The sequence below is a fragment of the Rhinopithecus roxellana genome, unplaced genomic scaffold (genome assembly GCF_007565055.1).
Source record: "Rhinopithecus roxellana isolate Shanxi Qingling unplaced genomic scaffold, ASM756505v1 contig4090, whole genome shotgun sequence".
NCBI classification, from domain to species: Eukaryota; Metazoa; Chordata; class Mammalia; order Primates; family Cercopithecidae; genus Rhinopithecus; species Rhinopithecus roxellana.
In genome coordinates, this window is record NW_022142979.1 from 185,569 (window position 1) to 205,990 (window position 20,422).

A 20,422-nucleotide genomic window follows, 5' to 3' on the forward strand; every position below is an offset into this window, starting at 1 on the left:
GTACCATTCACTGACTGGAGGGGCACTCAGCAGCAGTTAGGTCAGGGGCTGGGATGGCCAGGCAGAGACGGGTGTGGTGTGTAGCACACCGAACTTAAAGTGCTTGTAACATTTCCAAGTGGAAGTATTTAGCAGGCAGATGGATAGAGAGGTCTGGTGATTGAGGGAATGCTCTGAGCTGCAGATACTCATTTGAACTCCAGCAGGGACAGGCTCTTGGATCAACTTGTCCTAATGATAACAGAGTCCTCAGAAGTCTCCTAGTAGGGAAGAAAGGAAGATAGATAAGCCAGCAGTTACCCTGGCCTTGTGGTGTGCTGGAGGCACACACTGGGAGAGAGCCCAGCTTGCAAGGCGTGAAATAATTCAGTGCAAACAAATCAGGCTGAACCGTGACATATATAACTCGTGGGCTTGATGTTGCTATGTTTTAGGTAACAGTTGACAAATGGGAACCTTTGTTGAACAACTTGGGGCATGTCTGCAGAAAACTTAAGTAAGTGAAGTAGAGCATTTTCAGAAATATACTTTGTGACTCAAAGTTTACTTAATTTTGAATACTTCGTCATATTTTTATTTCATGAGATCCACCAGCTTTCTTGTACTTGGCTGCTCAGGTATAATTAGCATCAAAATCAGTTTTTATTATTTATCTCTGTGGTGTAATTTTATTTTAGAAACATTGAGATTTTTACTTTTTTATATGAAAATTTAGTGTTCAAAATTAATTCAGAAGAATTAGGACAGTAAGATATAATTAAAATCCTATCTATATTCTAACTGTTTTCTGCTAGAGGTTTTGTGGTGTGATAAACAGGCAACAGTTGAAAAATGGGTTTTTTGGTTAAATAAGTCTGGGCAATTTTAGGTTACTCAAGATTTAACAAGTGTTTCTGTTGCAGGATTTCTTTGAGTCTTTACTGTGTATTACAAGCTTATGGCATTTTCCAAAGTTTAATTGAGGATAAAACATTTTTTTCACAAAAGACTTTACAAGTCAAGTATTCCAGAGAACTTTGGGGAGCACTTTTCTAAGTAAATCTTTTGGACCTTAAAGCAATACACCTTGGCTGCTTTTATTTACCCCTGATATGGGACACTGTCACCATAAGAGGGGGGTGTGTGGGAAGGACACAGCCAGGAGGCACGGACTGAGGTTCTGGTTGCAGTGTCCCGCTAGACATCAAAAGGAATACAGCAGACATCCCTGCAGGAGTGCCCTTGGCCGGAGGAGGGAGCAGGCCTGGAAGATGCATTTAGAGGGCATATTGAGATGCGTGAGAGTAGGTGTGGAGGACGTTCAGCAGTCTAGACTGCTATTGTTATCGAGATAGTGTTTCTTGGGTGTTGATATGGATGAACTCATCTTAGACTTAGGGATTTAGTGCTTTGACTGTGGCCAGTGATTGTGTTCTCCCCCACAGAAAGTACGCCGAGGCCTTGGATTACCACCGCCAGGCACTGGTGTTGATTCCTCAGAACGCATCCACTTACTCTGCTATTGGATATATCCACAGTCTGATGGGCAACTTTGAAAATGCTGTGGACTACTTCCACACAGTATGTCTTTTCTTTGTACCTAATTTTAAATCTGGTTGACACTGACCACTTCCTTTTTTGAAATATTTTTTCTAGGTAATATTTACTTTCTATTTTAATAATCTTTAGGCAACCTTACGTTTTATTCTTTTCTTTGCAGAGCAAAGCATGTAGGTGTTGTACAGTACTCATCACATTAGAAACAAACATAAGTCCTGTCCTCAGGGTTTGCAGGGAAGTGCGCAGGTGCCCAGCGGCACTCGCCAGTGATCTGAGTGCTGAGCACAGCGTTATCTGTCCACATAGGCCCTTTGGGAACTCCCAGTCTTTCTGTTGATGACTTTTACAATTAATCCGCTTAGATCACTTTAGTAGATGAACAAAACAGTCTGTGCAGTCATCACAAGGAAAGAACCTTTCCTTAATCCATGTACCATATTCCATCAAATTTAAGACACCATGAGTAAGCAGGATGACCATAAAGAAAAAAGTGCTGCCAATTAAACTTTAACATAATTTTTTCCTGTCACTTAATTTTTTTGTATTTAGAGAAAATATTCTTGAACATATTTAGGCAGATTTGTATTACTCTAGTACATACCTAGAAATGTACATGTAAGTGAAATAAATGGTTGCAATATTCAACCCAGAGGGCCAGTATCTGTGTTTTCCCAAAATAGTGCCCTGATGCTAGCACACATACCCAGTTCCTGACTCTGGGTTTCCTCCCAGGCACAGACACCTGCTTTCCAACTCTCTCTCTCTCATCCCTCAGTCTGCTGAAGTGTCAATGGAGGATTTTCAGAAAACCACAATCCCCATATCTGTTTAAGTGTTCCTCACATGGTTTGTGATCTAGTCTGTGCTGCCAACATAACCACCAAGTCCGTGCTGCCCAGGCAGGTTTTACCTACGTCACAGCGGTGGCTGGTTGATGGCAGTAATAGGAAACCACAGGTAAAAGGGAAGAAGTGTTCGAATTTGAGAAAATGTGGGTCTTAGAATCAGTGAACTAATGCTATTTGGAAAAAGAGATAAAATATGAGAAAATGTATCAAAGATAAACTCATGAGCGGTTTGTAACTGATTTTCAGGAGTTCATTCGAGATTTTGAGGTTAGATGAAGTCGTGAAGGTACCATGATGGTCACCAGAGCACTAAGCTCGTCAGAAATTTGGACTAAGCACATTTTCTAGTCCTGTATAATCTTTTAAATATGTATATTTGAGTGTTCTATAATTTACCTTTCTTCTGAGATCTGATTAATACAGAAGGCTCGGCTGGGCACGTTGGCTCACGCCTGTAATACCAGCACTTTGGGAGGCTGAGGCGGGCAGATCACGAGGTCAAGAGATCAAGACCATCCTGACCAATATGGTGAAACCCCGTCTCTACTAAAAATACAAAAATCAGCTGGGCACGTGCCTATAGTCCCAGCTACTAGCCCTGTGCCTCAGTCCCAGGCTGAGGCAGGAGACTTGCTTGAACCCAGGAGGCGGAGGTTGCAGTGAGCTGAGATCATGCCACTGCACTCCAGACTGGCGATAGAGTGAGACTGTGTCTGAAAACAAACAAACAAACAAATACAGAGGCTCAGAGAACTCTGTATGGAGATAGAACCTGTTTTTTCTTTTGAGATAGAATTTTGCTTTGTTGCCCAGGCTAGAGTGCAGTGGTGCGATCTTGGCTCACTGCAGCCTCCACCTCCCAGCAATTTTCCTGCCTCAGCCTCCCAAGTAGCTGGAATTACAGGCACCTGCCACCATGCCCGGCTAATTTTTGTATTTTTTATTAGAGACGGGGTTTCACCATGTTGGCAAGGCTGGTCTGGAACTCCTGACCCCAGGTGATCCACCCGCCTAGGCCTCCCAAAGTGCTGCGATTACAGGCATGAGCCACTGTGCCCAGTTGAGATAGAACTTTTTAAAAAATCTTTTTTGGTGCAGGTTTCCAGCATAAGAAAATAGAATAGTGTGATGAACCTCCATGACCCATAACCAACTTCAACAGTCATCGGCTCATGGCCAGTCATCGGCTCGTGTAGTTCTGTCCCCACTAACAGTGCCGCTTCCCCCACCCTGGATGCCCTGGAATATTTTGAAATGAATCAGTGTGGTAATATTTCTAAACAAAAGATAAGGAAATACATTTAATAACCATGCTGAATCTTTTATGGCAGGCCCTTGGTCTTAGGCGAGATGATACATTTTCTGTTACAATGCTTGGTCATTGCATCGAAATGTACATTGGTGATTCCGAAGCTTATATCGGTAAGATAATCATTATTCTTATTGGTATTGTACTCCATTTTTTAGGTTGTCATATGTCTCTGTTTATGTTTCTCATATTCTCATCTGAGGTTCCAAGTTTATCTTTCTAACCATTTATGCTGCATTAAAAACAAGAAACTCCATTTATTTTATTGGAACAATGCTGTGGGGAGTTAGTGACTCACCGAGGATGCATTCAGTTTAAAGTTGAATACTTGCTTGTGGAAAATACCGCTACAGAGTAAGTGTAAAGCACTTTGATAGAAGGATCCGTCTATTTCTATAATGGAAAAAGAAATCTTAGCAACATTTTTCTAATACACAATTGAAGGGGCTCTGTCATTATTTTCAATGCAGGGTATAACAATATAAATCTTTACATTTCAATGGAATGTTGAGATGCCATACATTTCCATAACTGAATAAGTAATAGTATAAGTTTGGATGGAATTGCTGTACTTGGGCACTCATTTAGTTGTAAACATTACATGATAAGGAGGATGTGGTGAGGTTAAATCTTGAGATCTAGGATAGGAAAGTTGCAAGCCTGCTAACTCCCATTCCTACTAAAGTAATTTCTTTCTTTCTTTCTTTCTTTCTTTCTTTTTTTTTTTTTTTTGAGACGGAGTTTCACTCTGTTGCCCAGGCTGGGGTGCAATGGCACGATCTTGGCTCACCACAACCCCTGCCTCCCGGATTTAAGCCATTCTCCCACCTCAGCCTCCCGAGTACCTGGGATTACAGGCATGTGCCACCACGCCTAGCTAATTTTGTATTTTTAGTAGAGACTGGTCTTCTCCATGTTCAGGCCAGACTGGTCTTGAACTCCTGACCTCAGGTGATCCGCCTGCCTCAGCCTCTCAAAGTGTTGGGATAACAGGCATGAGCCACTGTGCCCGGCCCCTACTAAAGTAATTTCTGATGTAATTTCCCCAAAAGTCAAAAAGGTCAGGTAATGTGATAGAAAACAGAGCAGAGCCTTAGATTTTGAGAAGGACCTGTCTGCTTATGTGTCTTGGGGTTCCCTGAGGGAAACAGAGGTTTCTCCTAAAACGGGGTCTGTGGTGCCCTCTGGTTTTCCCAAGGAGCCCGAGGCTGTCAGAAATTACCTTGGGTCCTTTCATGTGGGCATCCAGAGTGGCAAGAAGACAGACTGGAGAAATAATCCAGTCAACTGAGAACAACAACAAAAAATGAGTAATACCCATTGTAAAGTAGGATAAACTGAAGCACATCACAGTTTAAACATGCATGTTCACATAGCGTTAAGCTCCACAGCTCACTCTCTTAACCATCCTGTAATTGTGCCTGCTCTATGCCCAGTCACTGATGCACTTGTGTGGTAGCTCATGGCACACTTAGCAAACAGCTTCCCTGTTCCCTTAGAACCTGGGTTTCATTTCTGGCTCTACAGCAGTATAAACAATTTTTCTCTGAGTGTGTTGGGTTCTATCCTATATGTCTCAAGTTTTATTAATATTACTGAATGTTATAGGGGGTTGTGATGTCTTTAATCCTTAGAAATATTAAACAATCTATAAATAAAGGAATGTATGAGGTTAAACAGTATTTAAATATCTATATGCTTTAAAACATTCAGGCAATGTATTGAGAAACACACCTAATAAACTGTAGTGAATCTACGCTGGATGAAAATTTGGAGAGTATCTCTTCAAAAGAAGCTATCTAGGCTGGGCGTGGTGGCTCACGCCTGTAATCCCAGCACTTTGGGAGGCCAAGGCAGGCAGAGGTCAGGAGGTCAAGACCCACCTGGCCAACATGGTGAAACCCTGCCCCTGCTAAAAAAAGAAAAACAAAAAACAGAACTAGCCAGGCATAGTGGCACACGTGTGTAGTCCCAGCTACTCGGGAGGCTGAGGCAGGAGAATCACTTGAACCCGGGAGCCAGAGGTTGCAGTGAGCCAAGATTGCGCCACTGTACTCCAGCCTGGGTGACAGAGCCCATCTCAAAAAGAAAAAAAAGCTATATATTGGTAGTTATGCATATTCTTATATATATTAACGGTATTTTACATGCTTATAACCTTAAAAATAATTGAAAAGTGTCAAAATTATATGCCTTATACATTTCTGTGGGTTTGAAAATGATACAATATAGGTTGTTTAAAGCAGTCACTAAAATGTATAAATTTCTAGATAATCACTAAAAAAGAAAGTTCATACCCAAAGTAGTAATACTAGGAATAAAAGAGGGCTCAACACTGCCTTTGGGAGAGGAAGGGTCCAGAGTGGTATGTTTTTAAAGTCCTCCTCCAGCCTGCCATGAAACATAGCTGGATTTTTCTCCTTGTCCTGTGTAACCTCCCTTAATTTATCATAGTTTACTGCCTTAGTTACTCTCTCATTCCTCCAAGGAAAACCTCAAGAAATTTAGGTAACACCAGAGTGTGGCCCCAGCCAGTTGCCCTCAGTTACCAAGGAGCAATTAGGTAGGAAATGGCCACTGAAAGACTGAAAACAAGAAAAGGACTTGGGTCCCTCATCCAAACTGGGCAGTGGTGGCCAGGCACTTCCACACGGAAATCTTTCACTTCACCAGAGTGTCCCCAGCCAGAGACCCGCAGTTGTCTCTGTGCTTAGGTGCTATCCACTGAGGGTTCCGAGTTGGAAAAGGGAAATAGAGAGGCGGGGAGTTCCCCTGTATAGAGCGGAGGGATCCCCACATGGCGATAGCTCCAGCTCATGCCCACAAATGAAGCCTCTCTAGAGAGGAAAAAGGGAAAAAAAGAAAAATAAATCCCAAAATTTGGGCTTACCGCCTGACTGGCTCACCAAAATATGTTACTGGTGTGGAAGGTCTTCACTACAAGTCGTCCAGGTTCTTGGCATGGTGAAAAAAGATTGAACAAAACACACAAAGCAGTGGAAGACGAAAGCATGGGTGTATTGAAGTGAAAGTACACGCCACACAGTGGGAGCCGGTTTGAGCAAGTAGCTGATGAGCCCCAGTTGGGGTTTAAGTACCCTTAGGGGTTTCCTGTTGGTTACACCCTATGCAAATGAAGAATTGGTCTGTGGCTAATCAGAGGCTGAAGTGAAGTTACACCCTATGCAAATGAAGACTGTGACCAATCAGAGGCTGAAGTGAAGGCGCCCTGTCTTTAGACCCTATTCTGCCTCAGTTAAGAAGCAAATAAAGGCGCTCAACATCATTACTTATCAGGGAAATGAAATGAAAACCATAGTGATGGTGTGTGCCTCTAGTGCCAGCTCCTCGGGGCTGAGGCTGGAGGATTACTGGAGCCCAGGAGATCAAAGCTGCAGCGATCACACCACTGCACTCCAGCCTGAGCAACAGAGTGAAAATCCTGTCTCAAAAAAGTAATATAAATAAAACCACAGTGAGAAACCAGCACACACCCACCAGAATGGCTAAAAGTACAGTATGTGGTGTTGGTGTGATGTGGAGCAACTGGAACTCTCATAGATTGACTACTAGTGGGTTATAAAAGGGTAAAGTCTTTTTGGGAAACTGCTTAACATCATAGTAAAGTTAAGCCTGTTACATCAGTTCTCTATTGCTGCCTAACCACTCCAAGAACCTTAACCAACAATGTATTATTTTTACAATTCTGTGGGTTGAGTGACCCATTTGCAGGTCTTCTCTAGGTTTACTCATGCAGCTGTGGTTAGCAGATACTTGACTGGGTAGATGGTCTAAAATGGTATCATTTTCCAGTAGGGAGCTCAGCTTGGGTGCTAAGTCTCTCTCTCTGGGGCTTTCATCTTAGGTTTCTTTGTAGCACAATGTTCTCAGGGTTCTAAAGGACAAGAACCGAAGTTCAGGACCTCTTGAAAATTCAGTTGCACAACGTTCTGTTCCATCAGTACAAGTCTCATAAGCTCAGAGTCAATGTGGGAGGGGCTGTACCAGGGTGAGGGTGCTGGGAGGTGTGATTCATTGGGGTGGGTATGAGGGTGATGATTGACCATACTGATTCTGTGATGTAGCAGTTGTGCTCCCAGGTGTAAGCCCAACGGAAGCAAGTGCTTCTGTCCACTAAAGGTCACAAACAAGAGTATTCATAGCTTTATTCATAATAGCACCTAACTGGAAATGACTCAAACGTCCACCAGTAGGAGAGAGGAGAAATAAATTGTGGCATGTTCATACAGTGGAATACTATATTATTTGAAAGACTACTGAATCATTTAGAAACATGGATCAATTTCACAGATTTTTTTAAAATTTTTAATTATTACTATTTTTTTTTCTGAAAGGGAGTTTCAGTCGCCCAGGCTGGAGTGCAGTTGTGCAATCTCGGCTTACTGCAACCTCCGCCTTCTGGGTTCAAGCAATTCTCCTGCCTCAGCCTCCCGACTAGCTAGGATTACAGGCGCATGCCACCCCACCTAGCTAAGTTTTTGTATTTTTAGTAGAGGTGGGGTTTCACCACGTTGGCCAGGCTGGTCTCGAATTCCTGACCTCGGGTGATCCACCTGCCTCGGTCTCCCAGAGTGCCGGGATTACAGGCATGAGCCACCACACCTGGCAAATTTCATAGATTTTTGACAAAAATATGAATATCTACTAATTACTTCCATTTATAAGATTAGTGTATTAGTCCATTCTCGCGTTACTATAAAGAAATACCTGAGCCTGGGTAATTTATAAGAAAAGAAATATAATTGGCTCACAGTTCTGCAGGCTATCCAGGAAGCATGATGCTGGCATCTGCTTGGCTTCTGGGGAGGCCTCAGGAAACTGAAATCATGGCAGAAGGCTAAGTGGGGAGCCACCGCTTCACATATCCGGAACAGGAGTGATTGAGAAAGGGAGGAGGTGCTACACACTTCAAACAACCAGAACTGACTGTCACGAGAACAGCACCAACCATTCAGGAGAAACCACCCCCGTGATCCAGTCACCTCCCACCAGGCCCCATCTTCCAACATAGAGGATTACAATCCAACCTGAGATTTGGTGGGACACGGATCCAAACCATATCAATTAGTAATGAACAAAACTAATTGGTAGTGATAGAAAAGTCCGTACAGTGCTCATTTCAGGCTTGGGAAAGCTGGCAGTATTGACCAGGAGTGGACACAGGGTGGTATTACGGAGCTGTGCGTGTTCTGTGCCCTTCTGGCGGTGGTCATGTGGGATGCATGTATGTAGCGTTCATTCAGTCATGTGCTTAAGGAGATTCACACTTGACTCTTGGTTTTAGCTCAGTTTTAAAAAACAAATGTAAGCTCTGGTTTCCTAGAGATGTTGGGTTGAAACCTCAGCTCTGCCCCTCGGCAGCCCTGTGGCAAGAAAGGCAAGTCTGAGCCTTAGTTTCGTCATTTGTTCAAGGGAAATTCATAGGAAGCTAAATAAAGGCTGGAGAGTTGATAATGAGTCAGAGGGACGTCTCCTTGACCTTGCAGAAGAGATTTACCATTCATGTCATTTTTATCTTTAGAAGGTTTGCATGTCATTATCTGCCAAACTACCTCTTCCTGAAAGCTATTGGTTTGAACTGTGTAAAACTCATTTTATGTCGAATGATTGTAAATGATTGTACCTAATAATATCTGTTCAGATCTGTTCCAATTTATATTACCCTTAAGGTTTTAATATATGGGAAATGAATTTTATTTCATCGTGGCTTCTGTGGGCATAAGATTGGTGACTATACCCAGTGGGCACCGCAGTTTTTTTTTTTTTGCGACGGAATCTAGCTGTGTCAGCCAGGCTGGAGTGCAGTGGCACGATCTCAGCTCACTGCAAGCTCCGCCTCCCAGGTTCATGCCATTCTCCTGCCTCAGCCTCCTGAGTAGCTGGGATTCCAGGCACCTACCACCACGCCCGGCTAATTTTTTTGTATTTTTTTTAGTAGAGACGGGGTTTCACCGTGTTAGCCAGGATGGTCTCGATCTCCCTGCCCACCTCGGCCTCCCAGAGTGCTGGGATTACAGGTGTGAGCCACCCCTCGCGGCCACACAATGCAGGTCTTATCTGGGGTAACAGCCGAGAAAAAAGTTGCCCACAGGCCTCATCCGTATTTAGGAGGCCTTGGAAATAGGGCAGCTGTTGAAACCCTGGAGCCGCAACTGCCTGTGCTTCTAAAAGTCTCCTGACACCTCCTTTGCAAATGGTGGAAAACAAATGAAAAAGAAGAAAAAGATTGGAATATTGTTTTCCTTCTGCTCTCAACTTGTGCTCTTAAAAGTATAATTTGACTTAAATGATAGAGATGGTATATAATGATGGAAATGATAAATGATGGAGTTTTATATTTTATTCTAAATCGTATAGTCTGAAATGATAGAGATGGTGTTATATAACAATAGAAATGATAAATGATGGAATTTCTTATTTTATTCTAATTATAGTATTTCTTTTTAGGAGCAGACATTAAAGACAAATTAAAATGTTATGACTTTGATGTGCATACAATGAAGACACTAAAAAACATTATTTCACCTCCGTGGGATTTCAGGGAATTTGAAGTAGAAAAACAGACTGCAGAAGAAACGGGGCTTACGCCATTGGAAACCTCAAGGAAAACTCCAGATTCCAGACCTTCCTTGGAAGAAACCTTTGAAATTGAAATGAATGAAAGTGACATGATGTTAGAGACGTCTATGTCAGACCACAGCACGTGACTCTAGTCAGTGGTCCTGGTCCGGCTGTCCCAGTGTAGGTTAGTATTCTCTCACATCCTCTCCATGGCTTAAGAACGTCCCACTTCCTAACGTGACTCCAAACTGCATCTCTACATTTAGGAACAGAGACCCGCTTTAAAAGACTGGTTCGCACACCTTTGCAACAGATGTGTTCTGATTCTCTGAACCTACAAAATAGTTATACATAGTGGAATAAAGAAGGCAAACCATCTGTTACGTCTTTTTTTTATTTTTCTTTTCCAATAAACTTTTATTTTGGACTAATTTTAGATTTACAGAAAAATGGCAAGAGATAGTACAGAGAGCTTCTATGTGCCCCTCACCTAGTTTCCCCCATTGTTAACGTCTTACGTTACCATGGAATATTTGTCATGACTAAGAAACCAACATTGGTAGTTACCATTAACTAAAATCCAGACTTTATTTGGATTTCACCAGTTTTTCCCTAATGTCTGCTTTCTGTCCCAGAGTCCCATCCAGGCACACATTGCATTTAGTCATCCCATCTCCTTTGCGGTCTCTCGCCTGTGACAGTTCCTCAGACTTCCCTTGTTTCTCATGACCCTGACAGTTCTGAGTAGTACTGGCCAGGCAGTCTGAAGAATGTCCCTCCATTGGAGTTGGTCTGATGTTTCTGAAGCACCTTTCTCATCACATCCTGCTGGGTGGTTGTAACCACCACACCACCTATCCCAGGCAGTGCTGACCTTGGCCACCTGGTCACAGTGGTGTCTGCTAGGTTTCTCCACTGTCAAGTTCCTGTCTTTCCCTTTCCATACTCTGTGGGTTGAGGAGGTTTAAGCTCCAACCCCGGGGCCGGGCGCGGTGGCTCAAGCCTGTAATCCCAGCACTTTGGGAGGCCGAGACGGGTGGATCACGACGTCAGGAGATCGAGACCATCCTGGCTAACACGGTGAAACCCCGTCTCTACTAAAAATACAAAAAACTAGCCGGGCGAGGTGGCGGGCGCCTGTGGTCCCAGCTACTCCGGAGGCTGAGGCAGGAGAATGGTGTAAACCCGGGAGGCGGAGCTTGCAGTGAGCTGAGATCCGGCCACTGCACTCCAGCCTGGGAGACAGAGCCAGACTCCGTCTCAAAATAAATAAATAAATAAATAAGCTCCAACCCCGGGAGAGAGCAGTATCTGTGCATGTTATTCTTCTTGAAGATTTGCTTCTCTCCTGTTTATTCAGTCATTTATCAGTATGGACTTGTGTACCTACAGGCATGTCTTGGGGACACTGCAGTTTTGGTTCCAAACTGGCGAAATAAAGCAAATAATCACAATAAAACAAGTTTCACAAATTGTTTGGTTTCCCAGTACATATAAAAGTTACGTTTATACTGTAGTCTATTAAGTACGTAATAGCATTATGTCCAAAAAACAGTGTACATACCTTAATTTAAAAATACTTTCAGGAATTCGAGACCAGCCTGGCCAACATGGCAAAACCCTGTTTCTACTAAAATACAGAAATTAGCCGAGCGTGGTGGCACGTGCCTGTAATACCAGCTACTTGGGGGGCTGAGGCAGGAGAAGCACCTGAATCCCAGAGGCAGAGGTTGCAGTGAGCTGGACAGCACACCCACCACTGCACTCCAGCCTGGGCAACACAGTGAGACTCCATCTAAAAAAAAAAAAAAAAAGAACACTTTATTGTTAAAAAAATGCCTTTAACATTTAAGCCTTTAGCAAGTTGTAATCTTTTTGCTAACAGAGGGTCTTGCCTCCATGTGGATGGCTGATGATGATGGCTGCTGAAGGCTGGGGTGACTGGTAACTTCTTCAAATAAGACAGTGAAGTTTGCTGCATTGATTGACTTTGATGAAAGATTTCTCTGTAGCATGTGATGCTGTTTGACAACGTATCACAGTAGAACGTCTTTCAAAACTGGAGTTAATCCTCTCAAACCCCGATGCTGCTTTATTAGCTAAATGTATGGAATCTTCTAAATCCTTTGTTGTTGTTTCAACAATGTTCACAGTATCTTCACCAGGAGTAGATTCCGTTTTAAGAAACTATTTTCTGTGCTTATCCATAGAGAGCAACTCCTCATCTATAAAGTTTTATCATGAGATTGCAGCAATTCAGTCACATCTTTAGGCTCCATTTTTAGATTTTATTTCTTTTTTATTTGTATATTTTTTGACACACGGTCTCGTGTGTTGCCCAAGCTCATCTTGAACTCCTGGGTTCAAGCAGCCCTCTCACTTCAGCCTCCCAAGTAGCTGGGATTACCGGCACACATCACCACGCCCAGCTTCACTTCTAATTCTTGCTATTAGATCACCACATGCTGCAAGCAACTTCTTCCAAACTCCCATTTTGACCACTTCTCATGAATCACAAATGTTCTTAGTGGCATTTAGAATGGTGAATCCTTTCCAGAAAGTTTTCTGTGTTCTTTGCCCAGATCCATCTGAGGAATCACTCTATGGCAGCTATAGCCTTACAAAACGTATTTCCTAAAAGATAAGACTTGAAATTCAAAATGACTCCTTGATCCGTGAGCTGCAGATGGATGTGTTAGCAGCATGCAAACAGCATTCGTCTTGTACATCTCCCACGGGGTTCATGGGTGACCAGGTGCATTGTCAGATTGTCAATGAGCAGTGATACTTTGAAAGGAGTCATTTTCTGAACAGTAGGTCTCAGGGGTAGGCTTAAAATAGTAAACCATACTGTAAACAGAGGTGCTGTCACCTAAACTTTTTCTATTTTTAAAGCACAGGCAGAATAGACTTAGCTCTCAGATTTTCTTCAAAATGTGAATGAGCATTGGCTTTAGTTTAAAGCCTCCAGCTGCATTAGTCCCTCACAAGTCAGCCTGTCCTTTGAAACAAGGCATCGACTCCTCTTCAGCTATGAAAGTCCTAGAGGGCGTCATATTCCAACATAAGGCTGTTTTGTCTGCATTGATCATCTGCTGTTTAATGTGGCCATCTTCATTAATGATCTTTGCTAGACCATCTAGATGGCTTCTCCATCAGCAATTGCTGTTCCGTCTTGTACTTTTTATGCTGTGGAGATGGCTTCTGTCCTTAAACCTCATGAAAAATCTCTGCTAGTTTCTACCTATTCTTTTTCAGCTCCCTCGCCTCTCTCAGCCTTCATAGAATTGAAGAGACTTAGGGTCTTGCTCTGGATTAGGCTGGCTTACAGCAATGTTGTGTCTTGTTTGATCTTGTATCCAGATCACTCAAACCTTCTCCCTATCAGCAATAAGGCTATTTCACTTTCTTTTGTGTGTTTAATGGAGAAGCACTTTTCATTTCCTTCAATAACTTTTCCTTTGCATTCACAACTTGACCAACTGTTTGGTGCGAGAGGCCTTGCATTTGGCCGATTTTGGCTTCTGGTGTGCTTCCTCACTTTCCGGCCATTACTTCCTTAGGGTTTGTTGTTGTTGTTTGCCCTTTTTCTCACTTGTTGGGATTCTTAAATGTGTGTGTTGGTATTTCTGATGGTGTCCCATGGGTCCCATAGGTTCTGTTCTCATGCTCCTCAGACTGGGTAAGTTCAACTGCCTTCTCTTCACCTTTGCTAATTCTGCCTGCTGAAGTCTGCTGCTGAATCCTTCCAGTGAATGCTTTCATCTCGGCTGCCGTGTTTTTCAGTTCCTGAGTTTCTATTTGGTTCCTTTTTATCATTTCTGTCTCTGTTCACATTTTCTATTTGTTCATACATCACTCTCCTGGTTCCTTTAGTCCGTTTTCCAGGGTTTCTGCTAGCCCTGTGAGCATATTAATACAGTTGATGAACATCTTTGACTAGTAATTCTAATATCTGGGCTTCCTCAGGGACAGTTTCTGTCATATTCTTTTTTTCCCGTAAGTCAGCCATATTTTCCATTTTATTTGTGTGCTTTGTAATTTTGTGTTGAGAACTGTACAGTTTGAATATGACACTGCAGTAGCTCTGGAAATCACAGTATCCCTTTCCTCAAGGATTGCTTCTGTTACATGTTGAGGACTGCAGTTCATTTGTGTAGTGAATCTTCCAAGTTGTTTTTGCAAAGTCTGTATTCCTGAGGCTCCTGGTCTTCTTGTCTCTGGTCAGCCTGTAGCCTGACAGAGAGTTCCTGAAGTGTCTGGACCTTTCTGTTTTTGACATGGGGTCTCTGTCACTAGGTTACAGTGCAGCGGCCTGACCATAGCTCACCACAGCCTCTGACTCCTCGGCTCAAGGGATCCTCTCGCCTCAGCCTCCCAAGTAGCTAGGACTACAGGAATGCACCACCATGCCCGGCTATTTTTATTTTTGTAGAGACGCAGTCTCACTATGTTACCCAGGGGGTCTTGAACTTAGGGATTCTAATGATCCTCTCGCCTCAGCCTCCCAAAGTGCTGGGATTACAGGCATGAGTAACCACGGCTGGCCCAGTATCTGGATCTTTTTTTTGAGACGGAGTCTCGCTCTGTCGCCCAGGCTGGAGTGCAGTGGCCGGATCTCAGCTCACTGCAAGCTCCGCCTCCCGGGTTTACGCCATTCTCTTGCCTCAGCCTCCCGAGTAGCTGGGACTACAGGCGCCCACCACCTCGTCCAGCTAGTTTTTTGTCTTTTCTAGTAGAGACGGGGTTTCACCGTGTTAGCCAGGATGGTCTCGATCTCCTGACCTCGTGTTTTTTTTCTTTTTTTAAAGAGTGTATCTCTAAATTTTCTGACAGATGGTATTAGGGAAATTGCTGCAGCCTGAGGGGTCGAGACAAAGGCACGCATCTATGTTGGTCCCTCAGGGCACCATTATATGAACAAAATGCACAGGGTCCTTGCTGAGGACAGGCTGCAGCAGGTACATAGGCTGTCCATCCACACCACCCTCTGAACCAAAAAGCTGCAGCCTCTGCATCAGCAGGCCTTCCCCGGGTTGCAGTAAGCTTCTGATGAGGTGACAGAAAACAGTTGATTCTGCTAATTTTTTGTCCAGCTTAATGGTGGTTTTGGCGGAAGAACCAATCAATTCAATCCCTGAAGCTTCCTGCCCTGCCATTTTCTGTGACGTCACTGCTGTCTTTAAATATTAGTCATATTTTAAAAAAAAACTATAGGCTGGGCATGGTGGCTCACTGCCTGTAATCCCAGCACTTTGGGAGGCCGAGGCGGGCAGATCACGAGGTCAGGAGATAGAGACCATCCTGGCTAACACGGTGAAACCCCGTCTCTACTAAAGATACAAAAAATTAGCCAGGTGTGGTGGCGGGAGCCTGTAGTCCCAGCTACTCAGGAGGCTGAGACAGGAGAATGGCGTGAACCTGGGAGTCGGAGCTTGCAGTGACCTGAGATTGCACCACTGCACTCCAGTCTGGGGGACAGAGTGAGACTGTCTCAAAAAAGAAAAAAAAAACTATAGCTAAATAATAGTCATATAAAATTGTTTGCACTACTTATCAAAATTCAGTTTAACTTTTGAAAGTCATAGTATTTAAGATAATAAACAGCTATTAATACATTGGTGATGCTTTAAAAATCTCAAAGAATCAAACAGCCATTGGTGCTGTTATCATTGTGTTCTATAAAATAAATGTGGTTCACTGTTCTTTGTAATTTCTACCTCCTGGTATGTGTAAGGTAAAGAATTTGAATTTTACCTATTTTCTCACATACTAATTTGGTGACGTATCCTTTTAACTATTGGTAAATGTTATAGGCTCTCTTGGCCTGTTTTTTACTCCATTGTTTTAACATCTTTTGCAGTTTTCTCACATAAGATTGAAAACTGAATCTATGTGAAATAAGCAGGTATCTGTCAGTAATGATATTTAAAATATGTCGCAGCTGGATTCCCTGTTTTATAGGAGCATCTGAAATCAGCCATGGCGGAACAGATGGAAATGCCCCATTTGTTGGGGTCAAGAAGGAAAAGTTCTTACATAGTTTTACACATTTGGCTGGTGGTTGATTTTGTGAAAAGATATGTTAAAATTTGTTTTTTTTTTTTGAGACGGAGTCTCACTGTGTTGCCCTGGTTATAGTGCAGTGGCATGTTATCAGCTCACTGCAACCTCCGCCTCTTGGACTCAAGCAGTTCTCCTGTTTCAGCCTCCTAAGTAGCTGGGATTGTAGGCTCCTGCCACCACACCCAGCTAATCTTTGTATTTTTAGTACAGGCGGGGTTTCACCATATTGGCCAGGCTGATCTCAAACTCCTGACCTCAAGTGATGCACCTGCCTCAGCTTCTGAAAGTGCTGGGATTACAGGCCTGAGCCATAGTGCACGGCTTGAAAAGATATGTTTAAACATTTTATTTTAAAAAGGTGATACAAGACAATTTTATTAAATCTCTAATCTTTAAACTTTTTTTTTTTTTAAACCACTTCACTGAGATTAGCAAAAGAATCTTGATATGACTCCTAGGTGATAACTGTACAAGCAAACAACACCCCCACTCTTTTCATCATTCTAATAGAGAGGATTATATGCTTCATTGGTTTAAGGTCCTTTATTGAAACACTCCTACTCCTAATGTCAGAGGACACGTTACTCTACTTCTTCATAAAAGAAAAACTTGTATAGTTACTACAAAGCATCTACTCACAGCATCATTAACAAATTAGGCATTATACAGAAGTGAATTTTCCAGGCAACCGAACTGCCTTAAACACAAAACTTTTTATCTTAACCTATCTAAAGTGTATTCCCTGTATTTCTACCTTCTGAAGCAGAACGTGATAGCGTTCATTTCTTGAGGATCCCCAGGTGTTAACTCCAGTAAATCTTTTAAGGAGGGCTTTGTTCCCCTTCATACAGTTGAGGGTCTAGCACTGTTGTATGGTGCGTTGAAGACCAGCATTCAGACCCCATCCTGTCTCTAGTCATCACAGTGAAACTCAGATATTGTGCTGGAAGTTAACGCAGTAATACACTTAGAGACCATGAGTTACCCCATGCTAAATTAGACTCAAACTAATGTGTTTTCGTGTTTTCATTTTTAAATGGCGTTTCTGTCTCTCTGTCAGGCATCATGTATGCCTCCCCTGTCTTGAGTTGGGGCTAGAAAATCAAGTGACTGAACTTAATTATTTTTAAAACAACTAAAATGAAAGTATTAATGAAGTGCTGAGTTTTTACATTTATTTTTCCTGCCAGAGAAAAAAAAAAAGAAAAAACCATTTAGTTTTCTCACTGATCACTGTTAGGATTTTTTTGGTTTCTGTAAGTGAATGTCCGGTAGGTGAGCCATTACTCTGTTGACAGTGCTTTACGACACAAAATGCAAAGTGTTCAGACACTTGACTAAGCTGTAATTCAGATTAGCAGCAGTGTTACCACCAGTGTTTAGGCCTCTTGAGAGTAAAAATAATGTGTGATCGTACTGCCAAGTATTTGTGTTTAGGCCTCTTGAGAGTAAAAATAATGTGTCATCGTACTGCCAAGTATTGTTCCTGTTACTACCCAGTTCTTCAGTATCTCATGACAAGTTTATCCTAAAAAGGTGTCCTTCTCGCTAACTACAGTGGCCATGTTATCCTTAAGGGAAATACTTGGAAGTGTTATGGTCACCAGCTTCTTCAAGTCACTGTCATCTACCAATGAGATAAGGGCTACCAAGTAAAATGTAGCCCAGGGCCACATTCACAGATGGAAGTGTTCATTTAAGCAAAAGTAAAGTTACATAGTATATAGCCCACATGAAGAAGGGTTTGGAGATTATTCTTACTGCTTTGCTTTGGCTGTAAAGTTCTGTACATGTATCAAACAGAACATTTCAACAGGCTGGCTAATGTGTAGGAAGCTAGATTTTCTTTATGATATAATCTGTCATGTAAAATCATAAACTATTTTACAAGTGTATTTCATTCACTGTATCTTAAAATTCATGTAAGATTTTATTTAAAGATAATTTCATCAAACAGCTGAATTCTAAAATCCTTTTTTTCAAAATCATTTTTCAGAACTTTGCAATAACAGAAGTAATGAATCAGAAAGGTGTTAAAAAATTGACTTGGGGGGGTGAAGAAACATGTGGACATTTTGCTAGCTAGGTTTACAAAATATACACATCCAGCAAACGTTGAGTCCCTTTAGGTATACAGTGCAGTGAAGGGAGAAGTAGAAATACTCACGGTTCTGGGGAAGGTCAAATGAAGGCTCCCTCACGTTGGCTGAGGCCAACCTGGCTTCAGCCAAGAACAGGTCTTTGCAGTGGTGAAGGCAAAACACGAACACAAGAAATACCCTAAGTTACTGTACCTGGTTGTGCCTGGTGAGGCGGGACCAGCTCTTTTTTCTCCATTTGGTAATTTTAGGAAATTTGGCAGAGTTGATAAATCCCCCGATGCAAGATTGCTTCATTAAGAATGTGTTACAGATGGCAGATGTGAAGTTCAACAGTCCTTTTTATTATCCCAGCCTAGTAACATGACTAGAGGTAAAATTAAATATTGAGTTAGATTGTTTAATATTTTAAAACTAGAGGGAAGACATACAAATAGATTGAGAGCAGTTTCTTTCTAATCAGAATGCATCTCCTATATTTTAAACACTGCAGGAACAGTCAAACATTTAAAATAAATGGTTTCAACATTCTGCCCTTCACTATATGGTAAAATATTTTATCTGGCAACCACATTTATCTACTTTTAATCACACACATCATCAGAGCTTTTCATCAGCCTAGTCTTCCTACTCACTGAATCTGGTCGAGGCACTTTTACCACGGCCATATTTTTGCTAAGATCCCTGCAGACTGTGAACTATGAAAACCAGCCCCTGGCCCCGCTTGTGGGTGCTGCACAGCCGCGTGTGAACTGCTCCTAGGAAGCCACGTCTCTGGGCGGGGTGGCTCTTGGGCCTGGGGATCCGCCTAAAAGCTTTTCTGCCAGTGACGCCCTTGGTCTCTGGATATGTTCAAGCCTCAGTGATTTTATTCTCTGGTTTCCTGTGTGTGCTTGAGATTCTTGGGAGAAAGCGTGCTGCAGATGAAATATACAGCCTACATGAGGAAGAGAAGGGGAAAGTCATTTTAAAATAACTTCCATGTAAGTTACTGTAATCAGAGTGCTGCTACCTGTGTGTTCATAAGAAAATATGTGCAAGGGCCCGGATCGGTGGCTCACGTCTGTAATCTCAGCACTTTGGGAGGCCGAGACAGGCGGATAACGAGGTCAGGAGATCGAGACCATCCTGGCCAACATGGCGAAACCCCGTCTCTACTTTAAAAATACAAAAAAAAGGCCGGACGCGGTGGCTGAAGCCTGTAATCCCAGCACTTTGGGAGGCCGAGACGGGCGGATCACGAGGTCAGGAGATCGAGACCATCCTGGCTAACACGGTGAAACCCCGTCTCTACTAAAAGATACAGTAAACTAGCCGGGCGAGGTGGCGGCGCCTGTAGTCCCAGCTACTCCGGAGGCTGAGGCAGGAGAATGGCGTAAACCCGGGGGGCGGAGCTTGCAGTGAGCTGAGATCCGGCCACCGCACTTCCAGCCTGGGCGACAGAGCGAGACTCTGTCTCAAAAAAAAAAAAAAAAAAAAATACAAAAAAAATTACCCAGGTGTGGTGGCGCGTGCCTGTAGGTCCCAGCTACTCAGGAGGCTGAGACGGGAGACTCGCTTGAACCCGGGAGGCAGAGATGCCGTGAGCCGAGATCGCGCCACTGCACTCCAGTCTGGGCGACAGAGTGAGACTGTCTCCAAAAAAAACACCAAAAAACAAAAAAAAACGTTCAAATGCCAACCCAGCTCTGATGGCGTCCGGCCGCAGAGAGCCTGGGGGCGGGGGATAAACACGGTGCTGGGCTGGGAAGGCGGTTTGCCGCGATCTCCTCTCACTACGACCAGACCAAAGCCGCCGGCGCTCCGCTTCCGGGGCCGCCCTAAACCTCGACCGCCGCTCCCTGAGGGTCCGCCCGGCCCCGCAGAGAGCCAGGCTGTGTGGCCGGAGGTCACGACCCCGATCCCGACCCGTCCCGCAGCGTCCTGGCCCCTTCGTGGGCGGCCCCGAGCATCGCACCCCAAGGAGGGGCGGGGCGGGG

The 20,422-nt window shown here is 43.3% G+C and overlaps 1 protein-coding gene and 1 long non-coding RNA gene across 3 annotated transcripts in view; one reads left to right on the plus strand and one right to left on the minus strand.

Moving 5' to 3' along the window:
* Positions 1 to 10,656, plus strand: part of CDC16 (cell division cycle 16) — a 43,679-nt gene extending 33,023 nt beyond the window's left edge. For both annotated transcript variants that reach the window (XM_010374822.2, XM_010374823.2), the window contains 4 exons: positions 435 to 496; positions 1,425 to 1,560; positions 3,719 to 3,809; positions 10,165 to 10,656. In XM_010374822.2, coding sequence (XP_010373124.1) covers positions 435 to 496; positions 1,425 to 1,560; positions 3,719 to 3,809; positions 10,165 to 10,424 — 549 coding nt within the window. In that variant the 3' untranslated portion in view covers positions 10,425 to 10,656. The remainder of the gene's footprint in view (positions 1 to 434; positions 497 to 1,424; positions 1,561 to 3,718; positions 3,810 to 10,164) is intronic.
* An 816-nt stretch (positions 10,657 to 11,472) lies between these two features.
* LOC115895983 lies at positions 11,473 to 19,543 on the minus strand. Its single transcript, XR_004056022.1, has 3 exons — positions 19,079 to 19,543; positions 18,639 to 18,810; positions 11,473 to 11,705 (listed from the first exon to the last, which is right to left on the minus strand). It is a non-coding gene; the product is annotated as an uncharacterized LOC115895983 (long non-coding RNA).
* Positions 19,544 to 20,422: the final 879 nt, after the last annotated feature.